Below are 27,930 nucleotides of genomic sequence, written 5' to 3'. Positions count from 1 at the left end.
CCTCCACATGCAGCTGCTGGGTGACCTTGGGCCAGTCAGACTTCTCACAGAGTGTTTGTTGTGGGGGAGGAAGGGAAAGGAGAATGTTAGTCGCTTTGAGACTCCTTCGGGTAGTGATAAAGTGGGATACCAAATCCAAACTCTTCTTCTTCTTCTACACAAGCATCACAGGACACTCAGACAGCCCCTCAGGGCGCTAACCTAGCCTCCAGCTCCTCCCAATGTTAGTTTTTATGGGTTTTGGTTGTTTCTGGGGGGGTTTCCTTCTTTTTTGTTTTTTTGCTTTGGGGATATGATTTGCTTGAAGGGGGACATTCTGATGACCGTCTCCTGTAATATGGGCCTTTTCGTGGCGCCCTCAGCGCCTTAGATTTGCCAATGTGCCCCTGGTTCCAAACAGGATTGTGGCCCTGTGTTTAGAGACTTCCCTTTTATTTCTAAATGCTTTTTTTGTGTGTCTTCTGGATCTCCTTTGAATAAAGGCCTTTGAATTGGTTAACGGGCGTCTGTAGTTTGTTCCGTACACGTACACACAAAAAGCCTCGCCATTTCGGCAACATCACAGGGCATTAATGAGGCAGACTGCAGGCCCTGCCATTGGCACCCCTCACAGAACTACAGTTCCCAGAATCCCCTGGGGAGAGGGAATGACCGTTAAACCACTCTGAGAATTATAGCTCTAGGAGAGAGAATAGGAGTCTCCCCTAACAGGTCTGACCACCCCTAACACACAACACTTCCCAGAATTCTTTGTGGGGAAGCCATGACAGTTTCCAATTCCTTTCCATTCTCCTTGTCCCCCAAATGGTCACTGAACATGCACCCCTCCTTCCCTCGCCCTCTAAAAATTTTCTTACAGCTTTGCAGAACTAGGGGTTTCCCTGAAGCCCACTGTGACCCCCTTTTGAGCATGGGTTTGGCCACACCAACAACAACACGCACCACTTGAACGCCGGAATTGAAGGGAATTTTGGCTCTGGACCACATTTGAATGGGCTTTAGGATTGCAGCGCTATCCCTGCAGAAAGTAAGCCGAGTTTACATTTTGTGTGTGTTCATACATACAAAAATGTGTGCTTCCAAATTAATCTAAAGTTCAAACGCATCTTCATTCTTACATAGCAACTTCTCTACAGAAGAACAAGAAGTTGCTTTTTCAACTCCTCCGGCAATTTGAATGTACCCAGAACAAAGCCAAACTAGATTTCTCCAGGGAGGAAACATTCCACCCCTTCTCCCCCAACTGCCAAGAACATTTCCCTGAAAATTAAATATATTTACAGTAAGACCAAATATACGTCGCTTGCTCCCCTACAATCACAGATCTTCATCAACCTGGCGTCCTGGCAGATGTTTTGGGCTACATTAGCTCTAGACAGCAAGCGCACAAAAAAAAAAACCCTCTTACCGTATTTTTCGCTGTATAAGATGCACTTTTTTCCTCCTAAAAAGTAAGGGGGAATGTGCATGCGTCTTACGGAGTGAATGCAGACTATGCAGCTCTCCGTCTTGCTGTTCTGGCTTCAGGCATAGCTGCGCAAAGCCTCTTCAGCGAAGCGGGAGCATTCCTCCTGCTTTGCTGAATAATAATAAAATAATTTTATTTATATCCCACCCTCCCCAGCCAAAGCCTGGCTTAGAACGGCAAAATAATACAGCATTCTAAAATCAATTCATTAATAATAGGTTTTGCGCTGCTCTGCTGAACCCAGCACAGCAAGAGGGAGAGCTGCGCAGCGCCTCTTGTTGTGATGCCATAGCATGATCCTCCCTCCTCCTTCCTCCAACAACATTTGATTCAGAATATTTTTTCCCCTCTCTAAAAACTAGGTGCGTCTTATAGAGCGAAAAATACGGTGCTTTCATTCCCACCCCGCATAGTGAATGTGATAATGCGGAGGCAGGGAGCTTTGGCTGAAAACATCGTCCTCCAGCAGCACCTCTGCGGAATCTACGATACGAATGTCATCACGCCGACTGATGTTTCGTCTGCCAACGGGTTTCCTCCATTTGGGAAGATGCGCCACTGGAAAGCCACTGGGACTCGAGTCGAACCGGTTCTCGCATCCCGGGCACTTGGCCATTTCCTCCCCGGCCTGGATCCTCTGGAGTCGGGAAGCTGGGCTGAAGCTTTTCCCGCATTCCGCACACAGCTTCTCTTCCACGTGGGTGAGCTGGTGCCTTACCAGACTCGAGTTGGAGGGGAAGCCCTTTTCGCAGGCGGTGCACTTGTAGGGTTTCTCTCCCGTGTGGACCCTCTCGTGCACAACGAGGCTGGAGGGGCGGCTGAACCCTCTCCCGCAGACGGAGCACTTGTAGGGCTTCTCTTCCGCATGGATCCTCTGGTGGGTTATCAGCTGAGAGCTGAAGCTGAACCTTTTCCCGCACTCCGCGCACCAGTACGGCTTCTCCTCCCGGTGGATTTTCTCGTGAGCGATGAGGCTCGTGGTGTGGCTGTAGCTCTTCTCGCACGCCGAGCACTTGTAGGGCTTCTCGCGGCGGTGGGTCCTCTCGTGCACCACCAGGGAGGGCTTCTGGTTGAAGCTTCTCTCGCACACAGAGCACTGGTAGGGCTTCTCCCCAGTGTGGATCCTCTGGTGCCGGACGAGGCTGGAGCTCAGGCTGAAGCTTTTCCCACACTCCACACACCGGTAGGGCTTCTCTCCCGTGTGGATTCTCTGATGAGTAATAAGGTTGGACCTCTTGTTGAAGCTTTTCCCGCAATCTGCGCAAGTGTGTGACTTCTCCCCGCTGTGGATTCTCTGATGTCTAACCAGGCTTGCCCTGTTGTTGAAGACCTTCCCACATGCGGAGCAAAGCTCTTGGCTCTCCTGTCCGGTCCCTATGTTGGCTGCGTTCTTCTCCAGCCCCACAAGAAGAACTGGTTCCAGCAGCTGCTCTCCAAGATGGCTGCCTGGCGACATGGGTTGGGTCTCGGGGGCTTCCTGCTCTTCATGGGATTTGGACTTGGTCTCAGTGCTTTGGAGCAATGCAACGTGTGACCCTGCCAGCTCAAAGTTTTCTGGTTGAAGACTTCTCCTCTCATTCTCTCTTGTTCTCTCAGCAACTCCTGGGGAAAGGAGAACATATATCAGCGTGATTCACATGTAGTCATCAGAAGAGAAGAGAAGAGAAGAGAAGAGAAGAGAAGAGAAGAGAAGAGAAGAGAAGAGAAGAGAAGAGTTGGAAGGGACCACATGGATCATTTAGTCCAACCCCCGGCAATGCAGGAATCTTTCACCCAACATGGGGATCAAACCCCTGACCCTGAGTTCAAGAGTCTGATGTCCTACCGACTGAGCTATGCCTCAGGTTGATAGATGCAACAATGGCACCGGCAACAAGATGGAGCAAAAAACAGAAGGAAGGTGAAACAACATCTTAAACAGACGGAAATAATAATAATAATAATAATAATAATAATAATAATAATAATAATATATTTATATCATGTATTTTCCCCCAGACCAGAACTCATGGTTGCTTACACAAACACAGATAAAAGACAAAAAACTTAAAAGATAATCTGTAAAAAGTAAAGGTAAAAGGTAAAGGACCTCTGGGTGGTTAAGTCCAGTCAAAGGCGACTATGGAGTTTTGGCGCTCATCTTGCTTTCAGGCCGAGGGAGCTGGTGTTTGTCCACAGACAGCTTTCCGGGTCATGTGGCCAGCATGACTAAGCCGCTTCTGGAGCAATGGAACACCGTGGTGGAAACCAGAGTGCACGGAACCGCCGTTTACCTTCCCACCACAGCGGTACCTATTTATCTACTTGCACTGGCATGCTTTCAGACTGCTAGGTTGGCAGGATTTACTTTAAAAGGTAATTAAACTATGATAGAATCTATCTATCTATCTATCTATCTATCTATCTATCTATCTATCTATCATCTATCTATCTATCTATCATCTTATTAAAAAAGATAAGGCAACCTGTTTCAGGAAGTTTTTTATGTTTAATGTTTTGCTGTGTTTTTATTATGTTGGAAGCTGCCCAGAGTGGCTGGGGCAACCCTGTCAGATGGGTAAAGGTAAAGGTACCCATGACTGTTAGGTCCAGTCGCGGACAACTCTGGGGTTGCAGCGCTCATCTCGCTCTATAGGCCAAGGCAGCCGGCGTTTGTCCACAGACAGCTTCCTGGTCATGTGGTCAGTATGACTAAGCCACTTCTGGCGAACCAGAGCAGCACACGGAAACACTGTTTACCTTCCCGCCGGAGTGGTACCTATTTATCTACTTGCACTTCGTGCTTTCAAACTGCTAGGTTGGCAGGAGCAGGGACCGAGCAACGGGAGCTCACCCCGTAGCGGGGATTCGAACCACCGACCTTCTGATTGGCAAGCCCTAGGCTCTGTGGTTTAGACCACAGCGCCACGTAATATATCATCATCATCATCATCATCATCATCACCATCATCATCATCATAATCAATAACAACAACAACAACAGCAACAATTTTGAAGCCTTTTCCTTAAAACAAAAGCAGACAGTTCCCAGAGGCCTGTCAGAATATATGAGACTTCACCTGCCGGCAGAAGGACAACAAGGAAGGAGCCAGTCTGACTTCTATAGGAAAGGAGAAAGCCGGTGTGACAAATTAGGGGAGCACACATCTATCAAGACATGATGGCTTAAAGGATCCGCCCATTTGTAGACGCAGCCAACTTCTGGAGACAAAAAAAGCTTGTTTGTGGTTTCCAAGTGGCCTCACCTGTTGGCTCGCTGCAAGCATTTCGTTGAGGCCTGCACCGACGCTCAGCCCAGATCTCATTCCCTTGCTCCACTTTTGCCAACGTCTTGGGGTTTGTGATGGCTAAGAACAGGGAAGAGGAAAGAATGGGTAATGGGAATTGGATGAAGACACCCTTGTGTCCCTCTGTGGTTTGTATGACAACCCAGTATACCTGAAGGCGCGTCTCCACCCCGATCGTTCTACCCGGACACTGAGGTCCAGCTCCGAGGGCCTTCTGGCGGTTCCCTCGCTGCGAGAAGTGAGGTTACAGGGAAGCAGGCAGAGGGCCTTCTCGGTAGTGGCACCCTCCCTGTGGAATGCCCTCCCAGCAGATGTCAAAGAGAAAAACAACTACCAGACTTTTAGAAGACATCTGAAGGCAGCCCTTCAGATATAATGTTTAACAGACCACTGTATTTTGTTGGAAGCCGCCCAGAGTGCCTGGGGAAACCCAGCCAGATGGGTGGGGTATAAATAAAAAATTATTATTATTATTATTATCAAGAAAGCGACTTGAGACACAGCGGGGTTGAAACAACCTTGCTGCGCTCCAGACCACCAATGGGTACAAACCCTCCCACTGCCCAGAATCCCATCCCACGTTGTCAGAGCTGCTTCCAGATCCCAGCTCACAGAGGATCACGCTAGCCAGCGTTCACTTTATAAAAGTCTTTATTGAGTTACAGTTTCCAATTCCAAGCTGCAGCGTGCCGCCCTACGTCTTATAAGCTAGACCGGCGAAGCTCCGTCTGAGTCTCCGCCTCCTGTACACCAACTTAATACCCTAGCGCAGTGTTTCCCAACCTTTTTTGGGCAAAGGCACACTTGTCTCATGAAAAAAATCTCGAGGCACACCACGTTACAGCCCCGTGACATCAGCGCGCAGCGTCACGCCGGGAGGGACGCACGAAGGAGGGGGGAGGGCGAGCGGAGGGAGCGGCGAGCCCCGTTCCTCCCCATCCGCCCCATTCCGTGCAAGAAGTGCGAACAGGTGTGAGAAGGGGGTCAAACCTGCGGGCCGGCGCCGGGGAACCTCCAAGCTTTGGGGGTGGGGGGGGGAGGAGGCAGCAAAGCGAGGCAGGAAGGAGAGCGCGGCTTGGCTGGGTGAGCTTTGGCAGGGGCAGGGAATGAGAGCCGCGAGGCGGGCGCTGCGGACGAAGGCGCTGCCCGCCGAGCTCGCAGGCAGCCAGGCAGGCAGACGGCGAGAGCCCCGCGCTGGGCGGCCTCTCCTCACCGCCGCCGCTCCGCATCTCGCCGCCCGACTCGCCCGCCTCCCTCCGGGGACGGCGCCCCAATCGAAAATTTGACTTAAAAAAAAAAATCTTTCGAATTTTTTAATTTTTACCACGGCACACCAGGCAACATCTTGCGGCACACTAGTGTGCCGCGGAACAGTGGTTGAAAAACACTGCCCTAGCCTTACTCCACCTTTTCCGCCTTTCCTTCCTTCTCTGGGTCCCTCTGCCCCCCGTGGTCTCTTCCTTCCGGGACTCTTCTGACGCCGACCCCCCGGACCCTTCTGTCTCCTTGCGGCGGGCTTTAGGACCTGGCTCCCTTTCCGGACTGCTTACTGTGCCGCCTTCCTGTGCATTTGAACTTGGCGCGCGCGCCCAACCTCCCACTTTCCGCTTGACCGTTTCTTCGCTCTCCGATGGAGGCGTGGCCACTCCTGACTCATACCCTCCCCCCTGCGGCGAGCCGCCTGATCCCGATGCCTGGCGCCCTTCCTCCCCACTGCGCTCTGTTGGGGATGTTGGCCCCGATTTCCAACTGCTGCTCTCTGAACCCCCTTTTGTCCCTTCTTCCTGGGGTGTCCCCCTAAGCTCCCCCCTTGCTCTGGTCACTGGCGCTCCTTTCTGTGAATCTTCCGATTCACTGGAAAGACTCGGAGATCTCGGGTCGTCGTCATCGCTCATCTTGCCTTCGGATTCCTCCCCCTCGCTCTCTGTTTCCTCCCTTGCCCTCGCCTCTGCTCCTGAACCCCTGACACACGTTATCATCCCCTTCCCCTTCCCAGCAAATATTACGTCTGAATGGCATACCTCCTACGTGGTCCCTGGGGCTGTGGAGATCCGTTGCCAGCAGCTCATCCATTTGTTCCAGCCGAGAGATTGTGCCGGGCTTGGTGATGGCCAGAACTGGTCAGGAAGGGAGCCAGGGGAGAAGAGAAGGAAGTCACAGTCATTTCTGAGTCTACAGAAGGTGTGGGAAACCCTGGAGCCTCCGGGTCACTCTCTTTGGCCTCCCCAGACAACGCCTGTCAGGAGCAGGCCAGCAAAACAATCACTCGTCTCACAAAGTAACGAGTTGGTTCACGAGGCCAGGCCTCATGAGCGCGGCAACTCGTCCCTGTAGATCTTGGCCCTATGAGGCAGTTGTGGGGACCAAAGTTCTCTGCCTTCCTGCAGTTCCCCAAAGCGCTGCAATCCCGCTAGCTGTCCTGGCTTCTTGCTTGGCCGCGCACAGCCTCTCCTGGGCAATGGGAGCCTTCACCCCCTGCCCGAGAGAGGCTGCGCGTAGCTATCCCATAAGCCAGGACAGCCGGTGGGATCGCTACACTGCAATCCTGCTGGCTGCCCTGGCTTCTGGGATTCAGAATATTTTTTTTCTTGTTGTCCTCTTCAAAAAACTATGTGCATCTTATGGTCTGGTGCGTCTTATAGAGCGAAAAATACGGTATTACAAAATATAAGCAAAATTTTGCAAATACATACATATATATTTCAGATAAGCACACATACATAAAAAAGAACAGAAAAGAAGAAAAGAAAAAATAAAGAGGAAAGGAGAAAAGTTGGAAGAATTTCTTCCAAATTTATTCTACAAATATCTCAATATGAAAATAATAATAAAATTTCATTGATTGACTTCCATCGCTCACACTGCACTTCCTATATACATTTTAAGCAAGATTGTATCTGTTATTCCGTATTTTTCCAATACAATCTCACACAAATATTCTAATCAATAAGTTTTCTAAATCTTTCATAAATCTATTCTGAATACAACCAATACCTTACATTTAATCTTTGTCTACATAAATAACATTTCCATTGTTTCTGGATTATATTTTTTGGTTTTTGTCTTATCAAATCAGTTAACTCTGCTAATTCCAAGTATTCGCATAATTTATTCAACCATTCTTCTTTGGTTGGAACATAATTTCCTTTCCAATTATTGGCTATTAACATCTTTTAATATTTCCTGTAAACTGCTTAGACATTTTACAGTGGCCAAGCAGTGCAGACGTTTTGGTAAAGAAATAGAAAACTTTCCCCGCGGCCGGTGGTTTAAAACCCAGACCTGCCCTCTTACCCAGTGAGGTCGTGTTCTCATAGTTTTCTCGCATGACATCCTTGTAGAGGGTCCTTTGGTGGGCGTCCAAAAGGTCCCACTCGCCATCTGTAAAATCCACAGCCACGTCCTCAAACTTCAGCAGATTCTGGGAAGGAAATTGGGATTTGTGATCAGACTCGGGTAACCAGGCTGGTGTGTGTGTGTGTGATGTTTAGAATACTTGGGCCAAATCTACACACTATATATAAAAAAAATGCTGTGAATATGCTTTAAAAAAAACACGTTTTGAAATCTGTATGGAATTTGCCATTAGCTCACCAGCGCCATCTGGTGTCGCAATTTTATAATGCACTTTAAACACACTTAAAGCAATTATATTTGCAGCTGTATAGCTGAGTCCTGACATTCTGCCTCCAAAGCTGCTCACACTGCCCAGTAGCAGCATCATCATCATCATCATTTTTTATTTATATCCCGTCCTCCCCAGCCAAAGCCAGGCTCAGAGCGGCTAACAACAGTAAAATAGCAGTTTACATAAAGTCACAGTCAATTAATTGAAAGACATTCTAAAATCAATTCAGAATCAAAATAATAGCAACCATTGGGCTAGAGTTCTGTGAGGATTACCAAAGGAGGGGGTCACACTGTGCCTTAGCCAAAGGCCTGGTGGAACAGCTCTGTCTTGCAGGCCCTGCGGAAAGATGTCAAGTCCGTCAGGGCCCTAGTCTCTTGTGACAGAGCGTTCCACCAAGTTGGGGCCAGTACTGAAAAGGCCCTGGCCCTAGTTGAGACCAATCTAACCACCTTCAACTTGGGACCTCCAAGATGTTGTCATTTGTGGACCTTAAGGTCCTCTGTGGGACATACCAGGAGAGGCGGTCCCGTAGGTACGAGGGTCCTAGGCCATATAGGGCTTTAAAGGTCAAAACCAGCACCTTAAACCTGATCCTGTACTCCACCAGGAGCCAGTGCAGCTGGTATAGCACCGGGTGAATGTAATCCCGCGGTGAGGACCCCGTAAGGAGCCTCGCCGCGGCATTCTGCACCCGCTGGAGTTTCTGGGTCAGTCCCAAGGGCAGCCCCACATAGAGCGAGTTACAATAATCAAGTCTGGAGGTGACCGTCGTGTGGATCACAGTGGCGAGGTAAGGGCAAGGGTGGTAAGGAGGGAATAAAAACCCTCACCTGAACTACAGATCCTGCGTCTGTTTCCATTTCACGTTGCTCCCAAGGAAATTTTCCCGAGCCAGATGGGGGGAATGTTCTTGAGTCCTTAAGACGAGACTCCGGAAGAAAGGGAGGAGCTGCAAAAAAAGGCATCGTTCAGATTTCATCCTGTCCTCTCCCACCCCACCCCTGCCATCCCCATAAACAGTTTGAAAAGCCGCGGACAAGTAAGTTGCTAGTAGCAGAGAGCAAGCTCAAAGCATGTTGCTAGTAGCAGGCAGCTCGGCTGTGTCCCCACTGTCAGAGGTGGTAGGCGCCTCTGAACGGCAGCCGCTGGCGATCCCAAGTCGAAAGAGGGCTTCACACACTGTTTCGGCTGTTATTTATAAAACGAAACACCCTTTTGGTCCCCTCAGAGCCAGGGACGTACCAATCAGGCTTTCGAGCTCCATCTTCAGGGACTCTGGAAACAAGGCAAAGAGAGAAAACGCTTTTTTTTTTTTGTATTCTGATCAACACACATTCCACCTTCCTCAAGGGAAACAGATAGCCTCATCATATACCTTAAGCAACCCTCAACAAGTGCCCAGAATCCTTTGAGGGAAATAATGCATTTTAAAAGGTATAAGTGCATACTCAAGCCATTTCTCTTCTTGTCTGCGCTGGATTCTGGAAGCAGAAATACCGGCAATGCCCTGGTTTGAGCTATGGCAACAAAGTTGTACCTTGGAAGTCGGATAGCCTAGATCTCAAATGTTTGGGCTCCCAAACAACAAACCCAGAAGAGGGCCTTCTCGGTAGTGGCACCCGCCCTGTGGAACACCCTCCCACCAGATGTCAAAGAGAAACAGAACTACCAGACTTTTAGAAGACATCTGAAGGCAGCCCTGTTTAGGGAAGCTTTTAATGTTTAACAGACATAAAGTAGCGTGGGCTATCGTTTAGTTGTTTTTGCTTTAATTGCCGTACTTGTGTTTTTATGTTGTGAACCTCTCTGAGATCTTTTGATGCAGAGCTGTATATCAGTCTTTTAAATAATAATAATCAGTGTTTCTTTCGGGTGGGGGGGCCTCAAGGGTACATAGTACTGGCTAAAAGTGTGGCACATACTGTAACAATTTCACGGTGAGCCCAGCACCTTTTCAGTTGCACTGGGGTGGAGGGCCAGGTGCAAATTGCCTTCACTAGAGCTTTGATGGGCGTCTCGCTGCCCAAGAGAGAACTCAGCAGACCCCTGCTCACCTCGGAAGCAGTTCAGCGCCTCTCCCAAGACGGCCTTCCTCCTCTGAGAGAAATGGTGAAGCCTCAGTTCCACCTCGAGGAAGTTTCCTTGTCTGCTGCTGGAACTGCCAGTGGCCTGGAGGGAAGAGACGGGAAGAGGAACGACTTGGGTGAACAGTCTGCATTGCAAATACTATGCTGAAGCAACAGGATGCGTACAAATGGGCTCATCTTGGAATGAAAAAAAAGAATTAATCCTCCTTTCCTCCCCCCACAACAACGCTGTGAGGTTGGTGAGGCTGAGAGGCTGTGACTGGGCTCAAGGCTTCATCGTGGCCGAGTGAGGACTCGAACCCTGGTCTCCCAGGTCCCAGGACACTCTAACTGGTAGACAGCACTGTCTCTCCAATGAATGGATGAGCAAGAAGCAGTCCTGTCTTTTCACTGGATTGGCAAAGTCTCACCTGCCAGCAGATTGGGAGAGGCTACGGAAAACAGATTTGAAATTAACGGCATGTTGTACGCTGAAAGAAAATGATATGAAAATGATATACTGGTAGTATTTGACTCCTACTAAGTTAGGAAGTTTTCCCAGTAGTGAGAGCTGGACCATAAAGAAGGCTGATCGCTGAAGAATTGATGCTTTTGAATTCTGGTGCTGGAGGAGACTCTTGAGAGTCCCATGGACTGCAAGAAGAACAAACCTCTCCATTCTGAAGGAAATCAGCCCTGAGTGCTCACTGGAAGAACAGATCTTGAAGCTGAGACTCCAATACTTTGGCCACTTCATGAGAAGAGAAGACTCCCTGGAAAAGACCCTGATGTTGGGAAAGATGGAGGGCGCAAGGAGAAGGGGACGACAGAGGACAAGATGGTTGGACAGTGTTCTCGAAGCGACCAGCATGAGTCTGATCAAACTGTGGGAGGCAGTGGAAGACAGGAGTGCCTGGCATGCTCTGGTCCAGGGGGTCGCGAAGAGTCGGACACGACTAAACGACTAAACAACAACAACAAGAACTTAGGGGAAAATGTACAGAACAAGTAGAAACACCTGATGGAAATGTAAAGACAAAGACGGTACCTTTTATCACATGTGGTGGATGTGTAAGGCAACTAAAACCTTCTGGGAGATGATAGTAGATGAATTGGGTGGGGGGAATGTTTAAAATAACCTTTGTTAAAAACAACCAGAAGCTCTTTTTATTAGGAATTATAGGTACCGAGATTCCAAATGACCAGAAAATACATTTCATGTATGCGAATGTTATCAGCCCAGATGTTATTAGCCCAGAGATGGAAAGAAGAAACAATCTCGACCAGGGAAGAATGGCGAACCAAGTTGATGGACTATGCTGAAATGGGAAAATTAACCGGGAAGCTCAGAAACCAAGAGGACAAGATCTTTAAAAAAGAATGGGGAAAATTTGTAATATATCTACGAGACCATTGTAAACAGATGAAAACATTAGCAGAATTTTAACCACACTTGTAAAGTAACTAACAAAAAGTATAGATAATTTAGAGGGACAAGATATCTGGACAATGAATTGATATGCAGGCATAGCATTAGGACCCACGGAGAGTGGGGGGGGGAGAAGTCACGAGATTCAGAGTATATGGACTTATAAATGATTTTGTTATATCTTGTTTATTTTTTTAAACAAAATAAAAATCATTTCCAAAAAAAAGGAAGAAGTCTCACCTGCCGGCAGTCAATATGCTCCTGCGACTCCCCCGTTTCGCTTGGGGGATGGGTCTCCGCGGACAGACTCTGCCCCCTTATCTCGATGATGTTCCCTGCAAGATTTTCCAGCCACCAGATCAGCTGCTGCTTCTGTTCTTCCAGAAAACGACAGAGATCCTTCCATTCCTGTACAATTTTCTCCCTCTCCACATCTGCCTTCCTCTGCGATTAAAAAAGGTGAAGCATGTTTTGGGGAAAAATTAAGCTTGCTTCTGAGTGAAACTGCACAGGGCTGGGTGGCATATCCCCCCCCCCCCGGTTCTCTTTCCTATGCACAAAAAACCCCACATTTTCTCTCCTTCTCCCGCTCACACAGACACAGCCAAAGCCCTCTCCATTCCTTTCCCTTTGAGGGCAGTGGAAGAACCTCTCTATGTGTATTCCTGGTGGCCCAACAAAGATAGCCAAACTTCTGAATGATACCATGGTCAACGGTACTGAAAGCAGCTGAGAAACAGAGAGAATTAACAAGGACGTATTTCCCCATCTTTCTCTCAGCAGGGCGACCCAAGTAGTTTCTGTCCTAAAACCAGTCCTAAACCCCAATTGAAATGGATCCAGAAAATCAGTTTCCTCCAAGAGCACCTACTGGATCTGGCGCACAACCACCCGTTCGAGAACTTTGCCCAAGAAGGGGAGATTTTCAAAATCTTAGTTCCTTGAGGAATGGTTATATGACCTGCTGAAAACCAGATTTCCGCACACTTGTTGCTGAGACATTTCAATGAAACAGCTTTAAACACTCAAAAATGACATGTACAGAGATACTACCACATTTTAATGATTGCCCAATTCTTGTTATATTTTAGGGTTGCCATATGTCTGGAGTTTCCCAGACACTGATGGTATTCAGCCCATGCTGGTAGTGTTTTTTTCTTTTTGAGATTTCGCCAAAAAGGCTCAACAACTTTTATGGGGGAAGCTCAACAAAAAAAAGTTAAATAACTTTTGTGTTTTGTTGTGAACTGCCCTGAGACCTCCGGGTATAGGGTGGTGTATAAGTTGAATAAATAATAATAACAATAATAATAATCACTTTTTGAAATATGGCGACCCTATTATATTTTGTAAATTGCTTAGAAGCCTATTTTGGCATTAAGCACTAGTTAAATAACACAGTGCAAGCACTTTTGCAATAGGCTTGATTGCTAGAGCAATGTACCTCTGTAGGCACTCAAAATATTTTATGCAGACATATTTCATATCGACATTATGGATTTCTTCATACATAATGATAGTAGGGCAAATGGGCCTACCAGCAGTTCCTTGCTCATCCTTTGGTCCTCAGAAGCATCTTCCCTCGGTCTCCTTGGAGGAGGCAGGGTTTCCAGCATCTTTTCAGAGGGAAATAAGCAATACTGCTCAGTTCAGAGGTGGGTCAGTGGAGGGAGGCTTTCGCTGCTGTATTTCTGCCTGTGGCAGGTAGCAGTTAAAGGCGCAGGGCGTCCCTTTTGGAAAGAGCAAGGGGTGAGCACAACGAGGCAGGGGGAATTCCCAGCCCTTCCTGGAGACGATGGAATCTGAACCTGGGAATCTTCCACCTGCAAAGCAAGTGAGCTATATGTCTCAAATATAATTGTGAGATTCTGAACCTCACGGCTGAGAAAAAAAGGGCTGCTGCCTTAAACAGGAACAGCTAGCCCAGTGCTGCACACAATGACTGACAGCAGCTTTCCAGAGTTTCAAACACAGAGGCTTTCTCTGCAGTAAGGTAAAGGGACCCCTGACCATTAGGTCCAGTCGTGGCCGACTCTGGGGTTGCGGCGCTCATCTCGCTTGACTGGCCGAGGGAGCCAGCGTACAGCTTCTGGGTCATGTGGCCAGCAGGACTAAGCTGCTTTTGGCGAACCAGAGCAGCGCACGGAAACGCCGTTTACCTTCCCGCTGGCGCGGTACCTATTTATCTACCTGCACTTTTGATGTGCTTTCAAACTGCTAGGTTGGCAGGAGCAGGGACCGAGCAACGGGAGCTCACCCCATCACGGGGATTCGAACCGCCAACCTTCTGATCAGCAGTAGAACCACAGCATTGTAGTCTCAGTGGGGACCCGAGGGTCATCTAGTCCAACCCCTTGCGATTCAGGAATCTTTTGCCCAACGTGGGGCTCAAACCCACGACCCTAAAGAGTCTATTTCTCTACCAACTGAGCTATCCCACCGTCTTACCTGGAGATGCTGGGGATTCAACCGGGGACCTTTGTATGTAGAATCGCAGAACTGTAAGGTTGGAAGACACCCCAAGGGTCATCTAGTCCAACCCGCTCCCCTGCAAGGCAGGAATCTCAACTGGATCAGACCTGACAGGCAGCCATGCAGCCTCCGCTTAAAAATCTCACAGAAGTGGTCTCTCGCTGAGCAAAATTGCAGTGTGATGGGGAAAGGAGAGGCTGGAGGATTTTCTTAGAGGGGGTCCAACACACAGTCTCATTGTCCATAGACACCTAGAAAACTGGCAGAAATCCCCAATAGATGAAAGGCTGAGCTCCATAACATCCTTCTGGACCATCTAGAGGGGCTGGGAGCTGGGGGCACTGTCATACAGTGGTTCTGCTCCTTTCTCCTGAGCCGTGTCCAGAAAGTGGTGTGGGGGGATGAGTGTTCAGACCCCTGGGCTCTCACTTGTGGGGTGCCTCAGGGTTCCGTCCTCTCCTCCATGCTTTTCAACATCTACATGCAGCCGCTGGGAAAGATCCAGGGGGTTTGGGCTGGGTGTCCATCAATATGCGGATGATACCCAGCTCTACCTCTCTTTCAAATCAGAACCAGTGAAGGCGGTGAAGGTCCTGCATGAGTGTCTGGAGGCGGTTGGAGGATGGATGGCGGCTAACGGATTGAGGTTGAATCCTGACAAGACAGAAGTACTGTTCTTGGGGTACAGGGGGCGGGCTGGTGTGGAGGACTCCCTGATCCTGAATGGGGTAACTGTGCCCCTGAAGGACCAGGTGCGCAGCCTGGGAGTCATTTTGGACTTAGAGCTGTCCTTGGAGGTGCAGGTCAATTCTGTGTCCAGGGCAGCTGTTTACCAGCTCCATCTGGTATGCAGGCTGAGACGCTACCTTTCTGCAGACTGTCTTGCCAGAATGGTGCATGCTCTGGTTATCTCCCGCTTGGACTACTGCAATGTGCTCTACGTGGGGCTACATTTGAAGGTGACCCGGAAACTACAACTAATCCAGAATGCGGCAGCCAGACTGGTGACTGGGAGTGGCCGCCGGGACCACATAACACTGGTCCTGAATGATGTTCATTGGCTCCCAGTACGTTTCTGAGCACAATTCAAAGTGTTGGTGCTGACCTTTCAAGCCCTAAATGTCTCGGTCCTGTATACCTGAAGGAGCGTCTCCACCCCCGTTGTCCAGCCCGGACACTGAGGTCCAGCTCCAAGGGCCTTCTGGTGGTTCCCTCGCTGTAAGAAGCCAAGTTACAGGGAATCAGGCAGAGGGCCTTCTTGGTAGTGGCACCTGCCCTGTGGAACGCCCTCCCACCAGATGTCAAGGCAATAAACAACTATTTTACTTTTAAAAGGCAACTGAAGGCGGCCCTGTTTAGCGAAGTTTTTAATGTCTGACACTGTATTGTTTTTAATATTCGCTTGGAAGCCGCTCGTATTATTATTATCCCCCCCCCCCCAAATCATCTGCCGTGGATGCTTTCCTTGAGATTCCTGAGGACCCCTTCCAACTCAACAATTCTATGAAAAGAGCAGGGGTTTTGACCCCAAAGGGGGGGGGTGAAATGCCCATAAATGGGGGCGCAGGTGAAAATAATAATAATAATAATAATAATTTATTATTTATACCCCGCCCATCTGGCTGGGTTTCCCCAGCCACTTCTGCCCCAAACTTACCTGAGCAGGTTCCAGGGTGCTCTCCCTCCCTCCCACCGATGATGCGGAATGAAGCCGATGTAGGGAATGTGGGGCAGCTGGACCCTCCAGGAGCAGAATAACGAGGAAGGGGGAAGTTTTCAGGAAAAGGCCGAGCACTTCAATGGCTTCCCTGGGCAAAAGGTGATTTTCTCCATCCTGAAGCAGCAAGCCTTGAAACGAAAGGGATCTACCCCAAACAGATCCCCTGATTTGGAGGAGGAGGAGGAGGGGAGCAAGATCTGCCCCCACCCCGGTCCGCGGATGCTCCCCGCTTTTGTCTCCGCGGAGGCGGAGGAGGCGCCGCCAAGCGCTTTGATCTCCTTTCCCTTTGATGTGCCTCCTTCTCTCCGTTCTCCGCAGCTGATTGGGCGCAGCCGGGCGAAGCTCCGCCCCCACCGGAGAGAGAAGGACCGCGGCTGCCGCCAGGCGCCTCAAGGATGCTCAGAGCCCTCTTGCGGGGACGGGCAGAGGAGCCGGGGGTTGCCAACTGACCGGGGAAACCAGCCGCGCTCGCTCTCAAGCCTGAAGGCAGGGGTCAACAAGCTTTTTCAGCAGGGGGCCGGTCCACTCTCCCTCAGACCTCGTGGGGGGGGGGGCTGACTATATTTTGGAAAATAATAATGAACGAATTCCTATGCCCCACAAATAACCCAGAGGTGCATTTTAAATAAAAGGACACATTCTGCTCATGTAAAAACACGCTGATTCCTGGACCGTCCGCAGGCCAGATTGAGAAGGCGATTGGGCCGGATTCGGCCCCCGCGGCTTAGTTTGCCTACCCATGCCTTAAGAAGAGGGATGAAACTAGGTTTTCTTTCACCTGGGTCAAAGACTTGGTTTGGCACCCCCTCACACATTATTATTATTATTATTAGTGCTTTTTCTGGGGGTATGTATACCCCTAAACATTTTGTGAATCTAAGTTTGGCCTCATTGAGGGGCAGTATTTCTATATGAGTAGGAAAATGAGAGTACCCCTAAACATTATTTTAGGGAAAAAAGCACTGATTATTATTATTATTACTGCATTATTAGCAACCACAACGATGACAACAATGGCTGCTGACCCATTGCAATTAAAGACATTATAGGTTGGCTACATTTCCCTTCCAAATTACAGGAAGGGTTAAATGCGAAGTACATCGGCATCTCAATTCTTTCATTGCGGGTGTTTTATTTTCAGTATAAACAGGACTCCGTTTTTGTAGCTGATTGTATGTATTCACATGGTGTAAACATGTATGTCATCCTCTAGATCCAAACACGCACAGAGAGAGAACACATAATCAAACAATGCTCCAGATTGCTCATCTTGTGAATTTGCCATTTGACTTGTTTAATCGTGACAACAGTTCCTGTTTCCAAAACGTACAGGAGGTCTGATTTCTTCACCACTTTTAATTGACCTCCGAGATTTTGGTCCCTGCCAGATGGCGTCTACCAAGAGTTCGCGGTGGTTCCCACTTATAAAATGGAGCGTACCCAGGCCAGTTACCTGTCAATCGCTTTCACATAATTACTGTCAGAGCTGCCACCCAGTCCCAGCTCACATAGGACCAAGTCCGCCAGCGTTCACTTTATAAGAGTCTTTATTAAGTTACAGGTTTCATTTCCGAACTGCAGCGTGCAGCTCTACACCTTCTGCCCTAGGTCGGCGAAGACCCGTCTGAGTCCCCGCCTCTTGCACACCAGCTTAATACCCTAGCCTTGCTCCACCTCCTTCGCCTCTCCCTACGTCTCTGGGTCCTTCTGCCCCCCTGGGCCTCCTCCCTTCTACTCTCCTCTGACGCTGACCCCCCTGATCCTTCTGCCTCCTTGCGGCGGGCTTTAGGACCTGGCTCACTCTCCGGGCTGCTTACTGCTCCAGCTTCCGCTGCATTTGAACTTGGCGCGCGCGCCCAACTCTCTACTTTCCTCTTAACCGTTGCCTCGCTCTCTGAGGAGGGCGTGACCACCCCTGACTCGTGCCCTCCCTCCTGCTGACAGCCTCCGGAACCCGATGCCTGGCTACCTTCCTCCCTGCTGCTCTCAGTCTTGAGCGTGGGTCCCGACTTCCAGCTGCTGCCGCCCTCAGTTATGAGCGTGGGTCCCGACTTCCAGCTGCTGCTCTCTGAATCTCCTCTGTTCCCTTCCTCCTGGGGTGTCCCCCCGGATCCCCCCCTTGCTCTGCTCACTGGGGCTCCCTTTTGGGAGTCCTCTGACTCAGTGCTTAGGCTTGGAGATCTCGGGTCGTCATCATCACTCATTTTCCCTTCGGATTCCTCCCCCTCGCTCTCTGCTTCCTCCCTTCTCTGCGTCTCTGCTCCTGAACCCCTGACAATTACGATCAATCAATGCCCTCGGTGGTGTTGGATGGACGCTACGGCATAGTACATTATGAAGAGGCTTTGTCTGTGTGGACAACCCTGTGTGGAGGACCTGTGCCACTATTTACTGCAGTGCCCGTTATATATAGACCCAAGAGACCGATTCATAAAACCCCTTGTTTCCAAATGGAACTCACTTGAATAAGGTAGAAAGGGAGAAATGGCTGCTGAGCGATACTGATGACTTTCAACTTATAAAGTAGCACTCTATGCGTTGGCAGCTAAGAAGATCAGGAGGAAAGAACTAGATAAAAAAGCGGTCAACTGCAAAGGGGATTCGGATATTTAATTTTACTAGAGAATCTTCTGCTATTCTATTTTATGTAACAAACAATTTTAGTACAGTGGTACCACGGGTTAAGAACTTAATTTGTTCTGGAGGTCTGTTCTTAATCTGAAGCACCACTTTAGCTAATGCGGCCTCCAGCTGCCGCTGCGCCGCCAGACCACGATTTCTGTTCTCATCCTGAAGCAAAGTTCTTAACCTGAGGTACTATTTCTGGGTTAGCGGAGTCTGTAACCTGAAGCGTCTGTAACCCAAGGTACCACTGTACTTGTGACTGTGGTTTATATTGTATGTGTGGTCCCTGATGATTTTTATGGTTATTGCTGTTTTTCTTTTTGTTATTTTTCTGAATGATGCCATGGCCTATGGCTAGTGCAATAAAAGTCTATGATGATGATTATGTATGTATGTATGTATGTATGTATGTATGTATGTATGTATGCATATGTTTTCCAGCAAGAATTAAAAAATAAACTGTGCCTACACAAACAGCGGGACATGGGTGGCGCTGTGGGTTAAACCACAGAGCCTAGGGCTTGCCAATCAAAAGGTTGGTGGTTCGAATCCCCGCGACGGGGTGAGCTCCCATTGCTCGGTCCCTGCTCCTGCCAACCTAGCAGTTCGAAAGCACGTCAAAAAGTGCAAGTAGATAAATAGGTATCGCTCCAGCGGGAAGGTAAACGGCGTTTCCGTGCGCTGCTCTGGTTCGCCAGAAGCGGCTTAGTCATGCTGGCCACATGACCCGGAAGCTGTACGCCGGCTCCCTCGGCCAGTAAAGCGAGATGAGCACCGCAGCCCCAGAGGCGTCCACAACTGGACTTAATGGTCAGGGGTCCCTTTACCTTTACCCAAACAGCACTCTTTATTTTCTGTTAAAACATCCTTCCTGACTTTTCAATAAACTTTTAAAGGTGGCTAACAAAAAAAAAAGATGCACAATCCTTTTCTGTTTTGACTGCTCCGGGCCTTTTTGCCTTCTTAAGAAACATGATGTAGAAATGCTGAAACAGGGGATGGATTTTTGTTTTTGCATTTTTTCCTCGCTTACCCAGCTTTGGGAAGGTAGTGTGAGGGTGGAGGGGGGGTGTCAAATGCTGCCAAGGACAGCCAAAAAAGGCCTTGTGCGTTGGACATCTCTGTTCTAGTTCCATACAAGATCCTAATAAGAAGACCTGGCTCATCTCTCCAGCCCCTTAAAAAAATTATTAAACCCTGTTTCCACACCTTTATTTGATGTCTAGAACCCGACAGGAATTTACATCTGATATAATGTCTCCGGTAAGGCAGATACGGAACCAAAGAAACGTGGATTTTTATTTTGCAAAACACAGGAGAGCAGTGTACAAGAGCCACCGCTGGCAACCTCCCATCAGCTCTGCCACTACGCTTTTCTCAGTCAATTTGTCAATCCCAGCCTACATAGTTTATCTGGTACTTGATGGACTGGGAGTCATGATGAACTTTGCTGTCGTCTGTTTTTGCATTTATAGCCTCTAGGTGGCTGGTTTTATGGTGCTCGACAAAATGCGGCCTCGTATAGAAGCTCTCGCCGCAATACATGCATTTATACGGCTTCTCTCCCGTGTGGGTTTTCTGATGAGCGATAAGGTTCGAACTCAGGTTGAACCTTTTCCCGCACTCGGAGCACTGGTAGGGTTTCTCTCCCGTGTGGGTCCGTTGGTGTCGAATCAGGGCGGAGCTACAGGTGAAACACTTGCTGCAGTCCGAGCATTCGAAGGGCTTTTCGCCCGTGTGTGTCCGCTGGTGAACGTTGAGCTGCGAACTCACACTGAAAAACTTGCCGCAGTCCCGGCACTGGTAGGGCTTCTCGCCCGTGTGAGTTCTCTGGTGAGTGATAAGGTTCGAGTTCAGAGTGAAGCTCTTCCCGCAGTCGGCGCAGTTGTACGGTTTCTCTCCGGTGTGGATTCTCTGATGTCGGAGGAAGCTAGAGCTGCAGGAAAAGCTCTTCCCGCACTCTGCACAGTCGTACGGCTTCTCACCTCGGTGCAGTTTCTTGTGTGCGTTGAGGCTGGATTTCAAGTAGACGCTCGTGGGGCAGTCCCCGCACTTGTACAGTTTCTTCCCAGTGTGGATTCTCTCGTGGGCGTTTAGGCTCGATCGCACGCTGAAACTTTTCCCGCAAGCCGAGCACTGAAAGGGCTTCTCTCCGGTGTGTGTCCTCTGGTGCACACTGAGCTGGGAGCTGACGCTGAAGGTTTTGCCGCAATCCAAGCATTCGTAGGGTTTTTCGCCCGTGTGAGTCCTTTGGTGCCGGTTGAGGCTTGAGCTGCAGCCGAAGCTTTTCCCGCAGTCCGAGCAGTCGTACGGCTTGTCCTCCGTGTGGATCCTCTGGTGCCTGATAAGGCTGGAGCTGCAGTTGAAACTCCTGCCGCAGTTCGCGCACTGATAAGGTTTCTCCCCCGTGTGGATTCTCTCGTGTGCGATAAGGTTGGAGCTCTGGCTGAAGCCTTTCCCGCAGGCCGAGCAGGTGTAGGGCTTTTCCCCCTTGTGGGTCCTCACGTGCGGGATGAGGGCAGACTTCTGGCTGAAGCTTTTCCCACAGTCGGAGCACTTGTATGGCTTCTCGCCCGTGTGGATCCTCTCGTGGGCAACAAGGCTCGATTTTAAACTGAAACTCCTCCCGCACTCGGAGCACTCGTACGGCTTCTCCTCCGTGTGGATCCTCTCGTGGGCGACGAGGCTCGAGGTCTGGCTGAAGCTTCTCCCGCACACCGAACACTCGTACGGTTTCTCCTCGGTGTGGATTCTCTCATGAGCGACGAGGGTCGATTTCTTACCAAAGCTCTTCCCACAGCTCGGACACTTGTGGGGCTTCTCGCCAGTGTGGATTCTCTCATGAGCGATAAGGTTCGAGCTGTTGCTGAAGCTTTTCCCACACTTGCTGCACGCCAGTTGCCTCTTGTTGGCGCCGACTTTGTTGCCGGCTGCCCGAAGGACCGACTTGTTTTGGCCTCCTCTTCCTGGCAGTGTCCCCTTTTGCTTTTGCTCGTTTTCCAAAGTCACGTCCTGCCGAGGAGCCGGGAAAACGGTGTTATTGGCTTTTCCTAACAATCTCCCGGGTATATCAAATTGTTCAGAACTGTCAGCACCGCAAGTTGTTTCGTCGCCGTTCTCCTTCTCGGTTGTCAACCCTGGACCTATCAAAAAAGGGAGATAGTAAAATAAGCATGATTAGCAGCCAGTTTGGTAACAGACCGGTGCTGGAAATCATCAAAGATTCCTCTACAAGAGGCACAGTTAACTCACGCATGAAAAATTGCTTTATCTGAACATCTAGTCAGACATAGGTGTGCAGTGAACGCTCCTTCATTGGAGGTTTTTAAGCAGAAGTTGGGTGGTCCTCTGTCATGGATAATAATAATAATAATAATAATAATAATAATAATAATAATAAAATTTATACCCCACCCACTCTGGGCGGCTCCCAACAAAATATTAAAAATACTATAAAACATCAAACTTTAAAAACTTCCCTAAACAGGGTTGCCTTCGGATGTCTTCTAAAAGTCAGATAGATGTTTATTTCCTTGACATCTGGTGGGAGGGAGGACGCCACCACCGAGAAGGCCCTCTGCCTGGTTCCCTGTAACTTCACTTCTCACAGGGAGGGAGCTGCCAGAAGGCCCTCGGAGCTGGACCCCAGTGTTGAATGATGGGGGTGGAGATGCTACTATAGGTAAACTGGGAGCTGAGGCCGTTTAGGGCTTTAGTTGAGATTCCCGTATTGCAGGGAGTTGGACTAGGTGACCCTCAGTGTCCCTTCTATGATTCCATGTCCATTTAAAAAACAAAAGAGACCCTGCAAATTAGGGACAGCTTGACCAAATGCAGATAAACAGCCTCAGATATTAATTTAATTTATTCAACAATATATATATATATATCAATCAATTGTAGCCTCTAAGCCACTTACAAGAAATATTAAGATTATCAACGTAAGATTTAAAAATAATTAAACTTATCAGGAAAAGAGATTAAGACATGTCAACATCTACGTGTCTAGATAGGCTTGCCTAAAGATAAATATTTTAAGCTGAAAACAGATCAGTGAAGGCGGCTGCCTGACGTCAATAAGCAGGGAGTTCCCAAAGTAAAATGTTACCACGGAAAAAGACAAATTTCTTACAAGTGCAGAATGAGTATTCTGTAACACTGGGATCCTGCAAGTTAAAGTGGTCTCACACACAGGGATGACATTTATATATATATATTTTTTAAAAATACAAAAAATTACATATACGTACAGTGGTACCTCGGTTTTGGAACGTCTCTGTTGACAAAGAATTCGGTTTTTGAATACGCCTCGGAAGTCGAATATGCCACGCGGCTTCCGTTGAGTGCAAGATCCTGAGGCCTAGCTGCCAGCTGTTGAGTTTTCGGTTTTCAAACGTTTCAGAACTCGAACGGTCTTCCGGAACAGATTACGTTTGAAAACCGAGGTACCACTGTGTATGTATGTACAGTGGTACCTCAGGTTAAGTACCATTTACCTTCCCGCCGGAGCAGTACCTATTTATCTACTTGCACTTTGATGTGCTTTTGAACTGCTAAGTTGGCTGCTGCAATAGTTAGAGAAAGGTGCCTAATAATAATTATAATACAGTGGTACCTCAGGTTACGTACTTAATTTGTTCCGGAGGTCTGTCCTGAAACTGTTCTTAACCTGAAGCACCACTTTAGCTAATGGGGCCTCCTGCTGCCGCCACACCGCCAGAGCACGATTTCTGTTCTCATCCTGAAGCAAAGTTCTTAACCTGAAGCACTATTTCTGGGTTAGCGGAGTCTGTAACCTGAAGCGTCTGTAACCCAAGGTACCACTGTATACTTTTCAGCCATGGTTATGGGCTTGCAGGGAGCGGGGTAAGGATGAGGACCTGCAATCTCCACCCACCCCACCCCACTTTTGCACCATGGCTGGAGTAGAATCAAGAAAGACTCATATTCAACCTTTGCATCCAAGGAGCTCGTCCTGAAAGGCAGACTTTTCCTCCAAATGAGCACCGGCTCCCTGTTTCGACTCCACCAGAAATGGTTTCGTTTTGGGGGGAAGCTTGATGCCTTCCTTGCTGGAGAAAAGAGACAGAGAAGGATGTTCAAGACAGGCATAATGATAATAATAATAATTTATTTATACTCTGCCCATCTGGCTGGGTTTCCCAGTCACTCTGGGCGCCTTCCAGCAAAATATTAAAAAAGAATAATTCATCAAATATTAAAAGCTTCCCTAAGCAGGGCTGCCTTCAGATGTCTTCTAAAAGTTCAGATAGTTGTTTAGTTCTTTGACGTCTGGTGGGATTGCGTTCCACAGGGCAGGTGCCACCACCGAGAAGGCCCTCTGCCTGGTTCCAGGGCAGGTGCTACCACCGAGAAGGCCCTTTGCCTGGTTCCAGGGCAGGCGCCACCACCGGGAAGGCCCTCTGCCTGGTTCCAGGCAGCATCAGATACAAGACGTGTCCCTACCCCATGGTCTGACCACCCCACATTTGAGGCCCCTTTCCAGCTCCACTGAAGGTGAAACCCACAAGAAGAATAGCCTGTACCCATAATTCAAGCTCACCTGTCACCCAGAGCCTCAACAACCTGGAAAAAACAAAAACAAAACAGCAGTTAGCACGGTTACTGGTGGCTACAAAGGGGGAAGAGAGGTTTACTGGTTTGTGGAGGGTAGTGATGTTAAATTCTCGAGAATAATGTTTTGGAGAATGTTCTTGATTAATGAGGTGTGTACATTTAAAGCAGAATTTACAGTTTGTGGAGTATATTCTCCGGAGAATATTCTCACCTCCACATCACTAGTGGGGCGCTTTTCGTTTTTATGATGCATTTTGTGTTTTTGTGTTGTGAACTGCCCTAAGAGCTACGGATGGAAAAGAGGTATACAAATTTAATAAACAATAAAACAATTAATTTAAAAGTCAGGATACATTTTGAAGGCACTTCCAGGAGATAATTTATAGGCAGAACTGCTCACTTTGTTGCCTGTGGGTATTTTAAAGGCTGCGAATATTTATTTATGAAAGTATTTCTGCACTGTTCCATCTATATATACATATATGTGTGTGTGTGTGTGTGCTATGTGTGTGCTTGTGTGTCTGTTTGTATCTGTATATCTCAGGGCACCGCACAACATTAAAATACAAAACACAATTAAAAGAACCCTTAAGGTGACAGGCTAATCCGGGTTTTTTTTAAAGTAGAAAATATAATCAGCAAGAAGTCTGGCTGGCAATAAAAACCTCTTAGAGAGACTCCTGAAAGTCAAAAGCTTTTGCCAAATCTCTGCTGGGAAAGCAGTTACCTAGCAGGCAATTGTGTACCCTAAACACCCACCTTCTACCAGAGGCAAGGTGGACCCCTTTAAAACAAGGACCAATTAAAAGCACCTCTTTAGGTGATCTTCATAAACAAGATGGATTTTAAGGGCTCAAGTGGTCCTAGAGCACATTATTATTATTATTATTATTATTATTATTATTATTATTATTTGCACCTTTCCTTTAAAGGAGCTCTTGGTGGCATTCACAGTTCTCCCTGTTATCAACAACGCAGCGAAGTGGGTTCGACTGGGAGACAAAGGCCACCCGGTGAGCTTCACAGCTGAGTGGGGATTCGAACTCTCGTCTCCAAGGTCTTAGTCCAACACCCTAACCACTGCACCACGCTCCCTTCCTTCACTGATTCACCACTGAGTTTCCCTGTCTCTTCCACCTTACGCAATGTTGAAAAAACCGAACGGCGCTTTGCAGGCTGCAAGAACTCATGGTACCAGCGTCATCCGCCTTTGAGGAAAAACCAGTTGAGATAAGGTGTACTTAAAGAGCGTCAGACTAGGGCTTGGGAGGCCAGGGGTTCAAATCCCCGCTCAGCAATCACAGGGCAATCTTGGGCCAGTCTCTCTACCTCACCTACCTCACAAGGTTGTTGTGGGGTTTAAAGGGGGGAGGGCAGAGACACTGCCTTGCGCTCCATGGAGCAAAAGATGGGAAATAAAAGCAATAATATAGAGATGTTTTTAAAAGCAGGCATTGATCCTGTTATACACAGGCTAGACTAAAAGCCAAGGCAGAGAGAGGAAAAAGTGCTCCAGGAATAGCTCTTGGGCTGGGTTTCAGGGATGATTGGGGCACGAACCGCAAACCACCCACAAAATCCCTTACCTCACTCAGCTGCGTGCCATCCATTCCTCCGGTTCCTCTCCTTCCCTGGACGGTTTGACTCAGCAGAGGTGAGACACCTGCAGGTGGGGGGGGGGGAAGAGAGAGATAACTCAGAGGCAGGAGAATTCTGCGGAGAGAGGACAACAGATCCTGGAGTAGGCGATGGCTGCAATCCTCTGCACGCCAGACCAAGCAAGGGCAGTGGTTCAGGGGCCGAGCATCAGAAGCTAATTGAATCATAGAGTTGTGGAGCTGGAAGGGACCCCGAGGGTCATCTAGTCCAACCCCCTGCAATGGAGGAATCTCAGCTCAAGCATCTAAGTAAGATGGTCCCTAAAAGCCCTAAATTCCATTCCTGGCATCTCTGGGGTCGGACTGGGAATGTCTCAAACCCTGCAGGCTGCTGCTGCCGGTCAGTGAATACAAGAGCTGACTCGACAGAAGGCCTTATGAAGAGCGGTCGAAGGAGCTGGGTATGTTTAGCCTGAACAAGAGGGGACGGAGAGGAGATACGAGAGCCATCGTCAAATATTTGAAGCGCTGCCACATGAAAGAGGGAACAAGCTTGTTTTCTACTGCTCTGGAGGGTAGGACTCGAGCCAAATGCTTCAAGCTGCAAGAGGAGAGATTCCGACTCAACATATAGAATAACTTTCTGACAGAAAGAGCTTTTTGATCATGGAAGGGAGGTTTTGCACTCTCCTTCCTTGTAAGTTTTCAAGCAGAGGTTGGTTGGACAACCATCCGTCATGGATGCTTTAGCTGAGATTCCTTCACTGCAGCGGGTTGGACTAGATGACCCTCGGGGACCCCTTCCAACTCTACAATCCTTTTTTTTTAATTTGCATTTTATTTATTTGTTAACATTATTATATTACATCGGTAAACGTTGTCATATTACGTTACAGGACTTACTATAATACAATTTCCAACACGCATACAAAAACGATATACAAATTTTATATACCTAGAAAGAAATTTTTCTTTCCAACTCTACGATCCTAGGGTTCTCCGGGGATTTCAAGCCCCACTGAAGTCAACGGGGCTTCCTCGGGAGTAGGCGCGCCTAGACCTTCCGACAGGTGGGCAGGCGGGTGGAAAAGGCGCACCAAGCAGCTATTTTGGAGATGCTTGGGGGTGCGCGCGCGTGCGTGCGTGTGTGGTACCCTGTTTTCTCCGGGCGCCCTGTTGATGTTAGGGGCGGTGATGATCCGGATCAGGCGCTTCTTTCCTTGCAAAGCTGCTTGCAGGGCTTGAGCTGTCGTCGGGCAAAGGCGTGTCTCCCGTCCAGGCTCCAAGCGCGCAGGAGGCTCCTCCGCCGATCCCGGCGCACATCTGGGGTTGCTGGCTGGGTGGGTGGGTGGGTGCCTCTCTCCGCCCCCCCCCGCCCCCAAGGCTTCAGAGGCACCCCCGGATGCTAAATCCGCCGCTTGGCAAGAAGCTCAGCCCCTTCCGTCCGACCTCCATCCCTCCCTCCGGAGCCGGACGAGAGGAGACGCGCGCGCCCTGCGCTCTTCGCCCTCTGCTGGTCGCTGCAAAGGGGTCTGGCCGGAGGCGGTGGTTTCCATCTCCCCAAAAAAGTATTCCTGAGCCCGTGCAGAGCGCCTTCCTGCAGAGGGTAATGCCGTCCCCCGCTTTCTGTCTGGGCGAATAAACAAACAAAAAAGCTACGGATGGAGAATCTCTTTCTCTATTTAGATTTTCATTTATATTTTTCACCACTGTACTTTTCGACATTGCATTACTTTACATTCAAGAGGAACTGAACATCTACTTCCCTTCACTGCATGTTCTGATCATGCAATATTTTCCCTTTCTTGTTTCTCCTTTGTTTCCCTTTCTTGATTCTCGTTTTTAACTCCGTTATAGTGCTGGGTTTACTCTAAAGGCGGTTGGAGGATGGATGGCGGCTAATGGATTGAGGTTGAATCCTGACAAGACAGAAGTACTGTTTCTGGGGGACAGGAGGCGGGCAGATGTGGAGGACTCCCTGGTCCTGAATGAGGTAATTTTGCCCCTGAAGGACCAGGTGCGCAGCCTGGGAGACATTTTGGACTCACAGCTGTCCA

At 48.8% G+C, this 27,930-nt stretch overlaps 1 protein-coding gene and 2 long non-coding RNA genes across 3 annotated transcripts in view; 2 read left to right on the top strand and 1 right to left on the bottom strand.

Annotated features, from left to right (window-relative positions):
- Positions 1 to 27,930, top strand: part of LOC309527449 — a 67,711-nt gene that overhangs the window by 11,880 nt on the left and 27,901 nt on the right. The window lies entirely within an intron of this gene.
- The window catches only part of LOC309527463, a 38,178-nt gene continuing 10,395 nt past the window's right edge, over positions 148 to 27,930 (top strand). The window contains exon 1 of the long non-coding RNA XR_014217244.1: positions 148 to 1,745. This is a non-coding gene — a long non-coding RNA (uncharacterized lncRNA). The remainder of the gene's footprint in view (positions 1,746 to 27,930) is intronic.
- On the bottom strand, positions 1,256 to 27,222 carry LOC309527551 (uncharacterized protein). The gene is made up of 15 exons (XM_082214376.1): positions 26,829 to 27,222; positions 25,862 to 25,938; positions 24,262 to 24,284; positions 23,652 to 23,770; positions 20,093 to 21,841; positions 16,011 to 16,447; positions 13,420 to 13,497; positions 12,122 to 12,325; positions 10,441 to 10,555; positions 9,629 to 9,661; positions 9,217 to 9,335; positions 8,050 to 8,176; positions 6,777 to 6,872; positions 4,714 to 4,815; positions 1,256 to 3,070 (listed from the first exon to the last, which is right to left on the bottom strand). The coding sequence occupies exons 2-15, from the start codon at positions 25,883 to 25,885 to the stop codon at positions 1,863 to 1,865; spliced, it is 4,434 nt and encodes a 1,477-aa protein (XP_082070502.1). The 5' UTR covers positions 25,886 to 25,938; positions 26,829 to 27,222; the 3' UTR covers positions 1,256 to 1,862.

The sequence above is a fragment of the Podarcis vaucheri genome (assembly GCF_965113315.1).
Source record: "Podarcis vaucheri genome assembly, chromosome: 2".
Lineage (NCBI taxonomy): Eukaryota > Metazoa > Chordata > Lepidosauria > Squamata > Lacertidae > Podarcis > Podarcis vaucheri.
This window is presented reverse-complemented; position numbering and strand designations above follow the sequence as displayed.

Excerpts from the sequence above, each read along its gene's own strand:
- LOC309527551 (XM_082214376.1), bottom strand. The coding sequence starts at position 25,885 with ATGGATGGCACGCAGCTGAGTGAG. Across the intron at positions 12,326-13,419 it reads GGATGAGCAAGGAACTGCTG|AGGAAGGCAGATGTGGAGAG; the intron begins GTAGGCCCATTT and ends TTTTAATCGCAG. Across the intron at positions 8,177-9,216 it reads ACGCAGGATCTGTAGTTCAG|AATCTGCTGAAGTTTGAGGA; the intron begins GTGAGGGTTTTT and ends TTTCCTTCCCAG.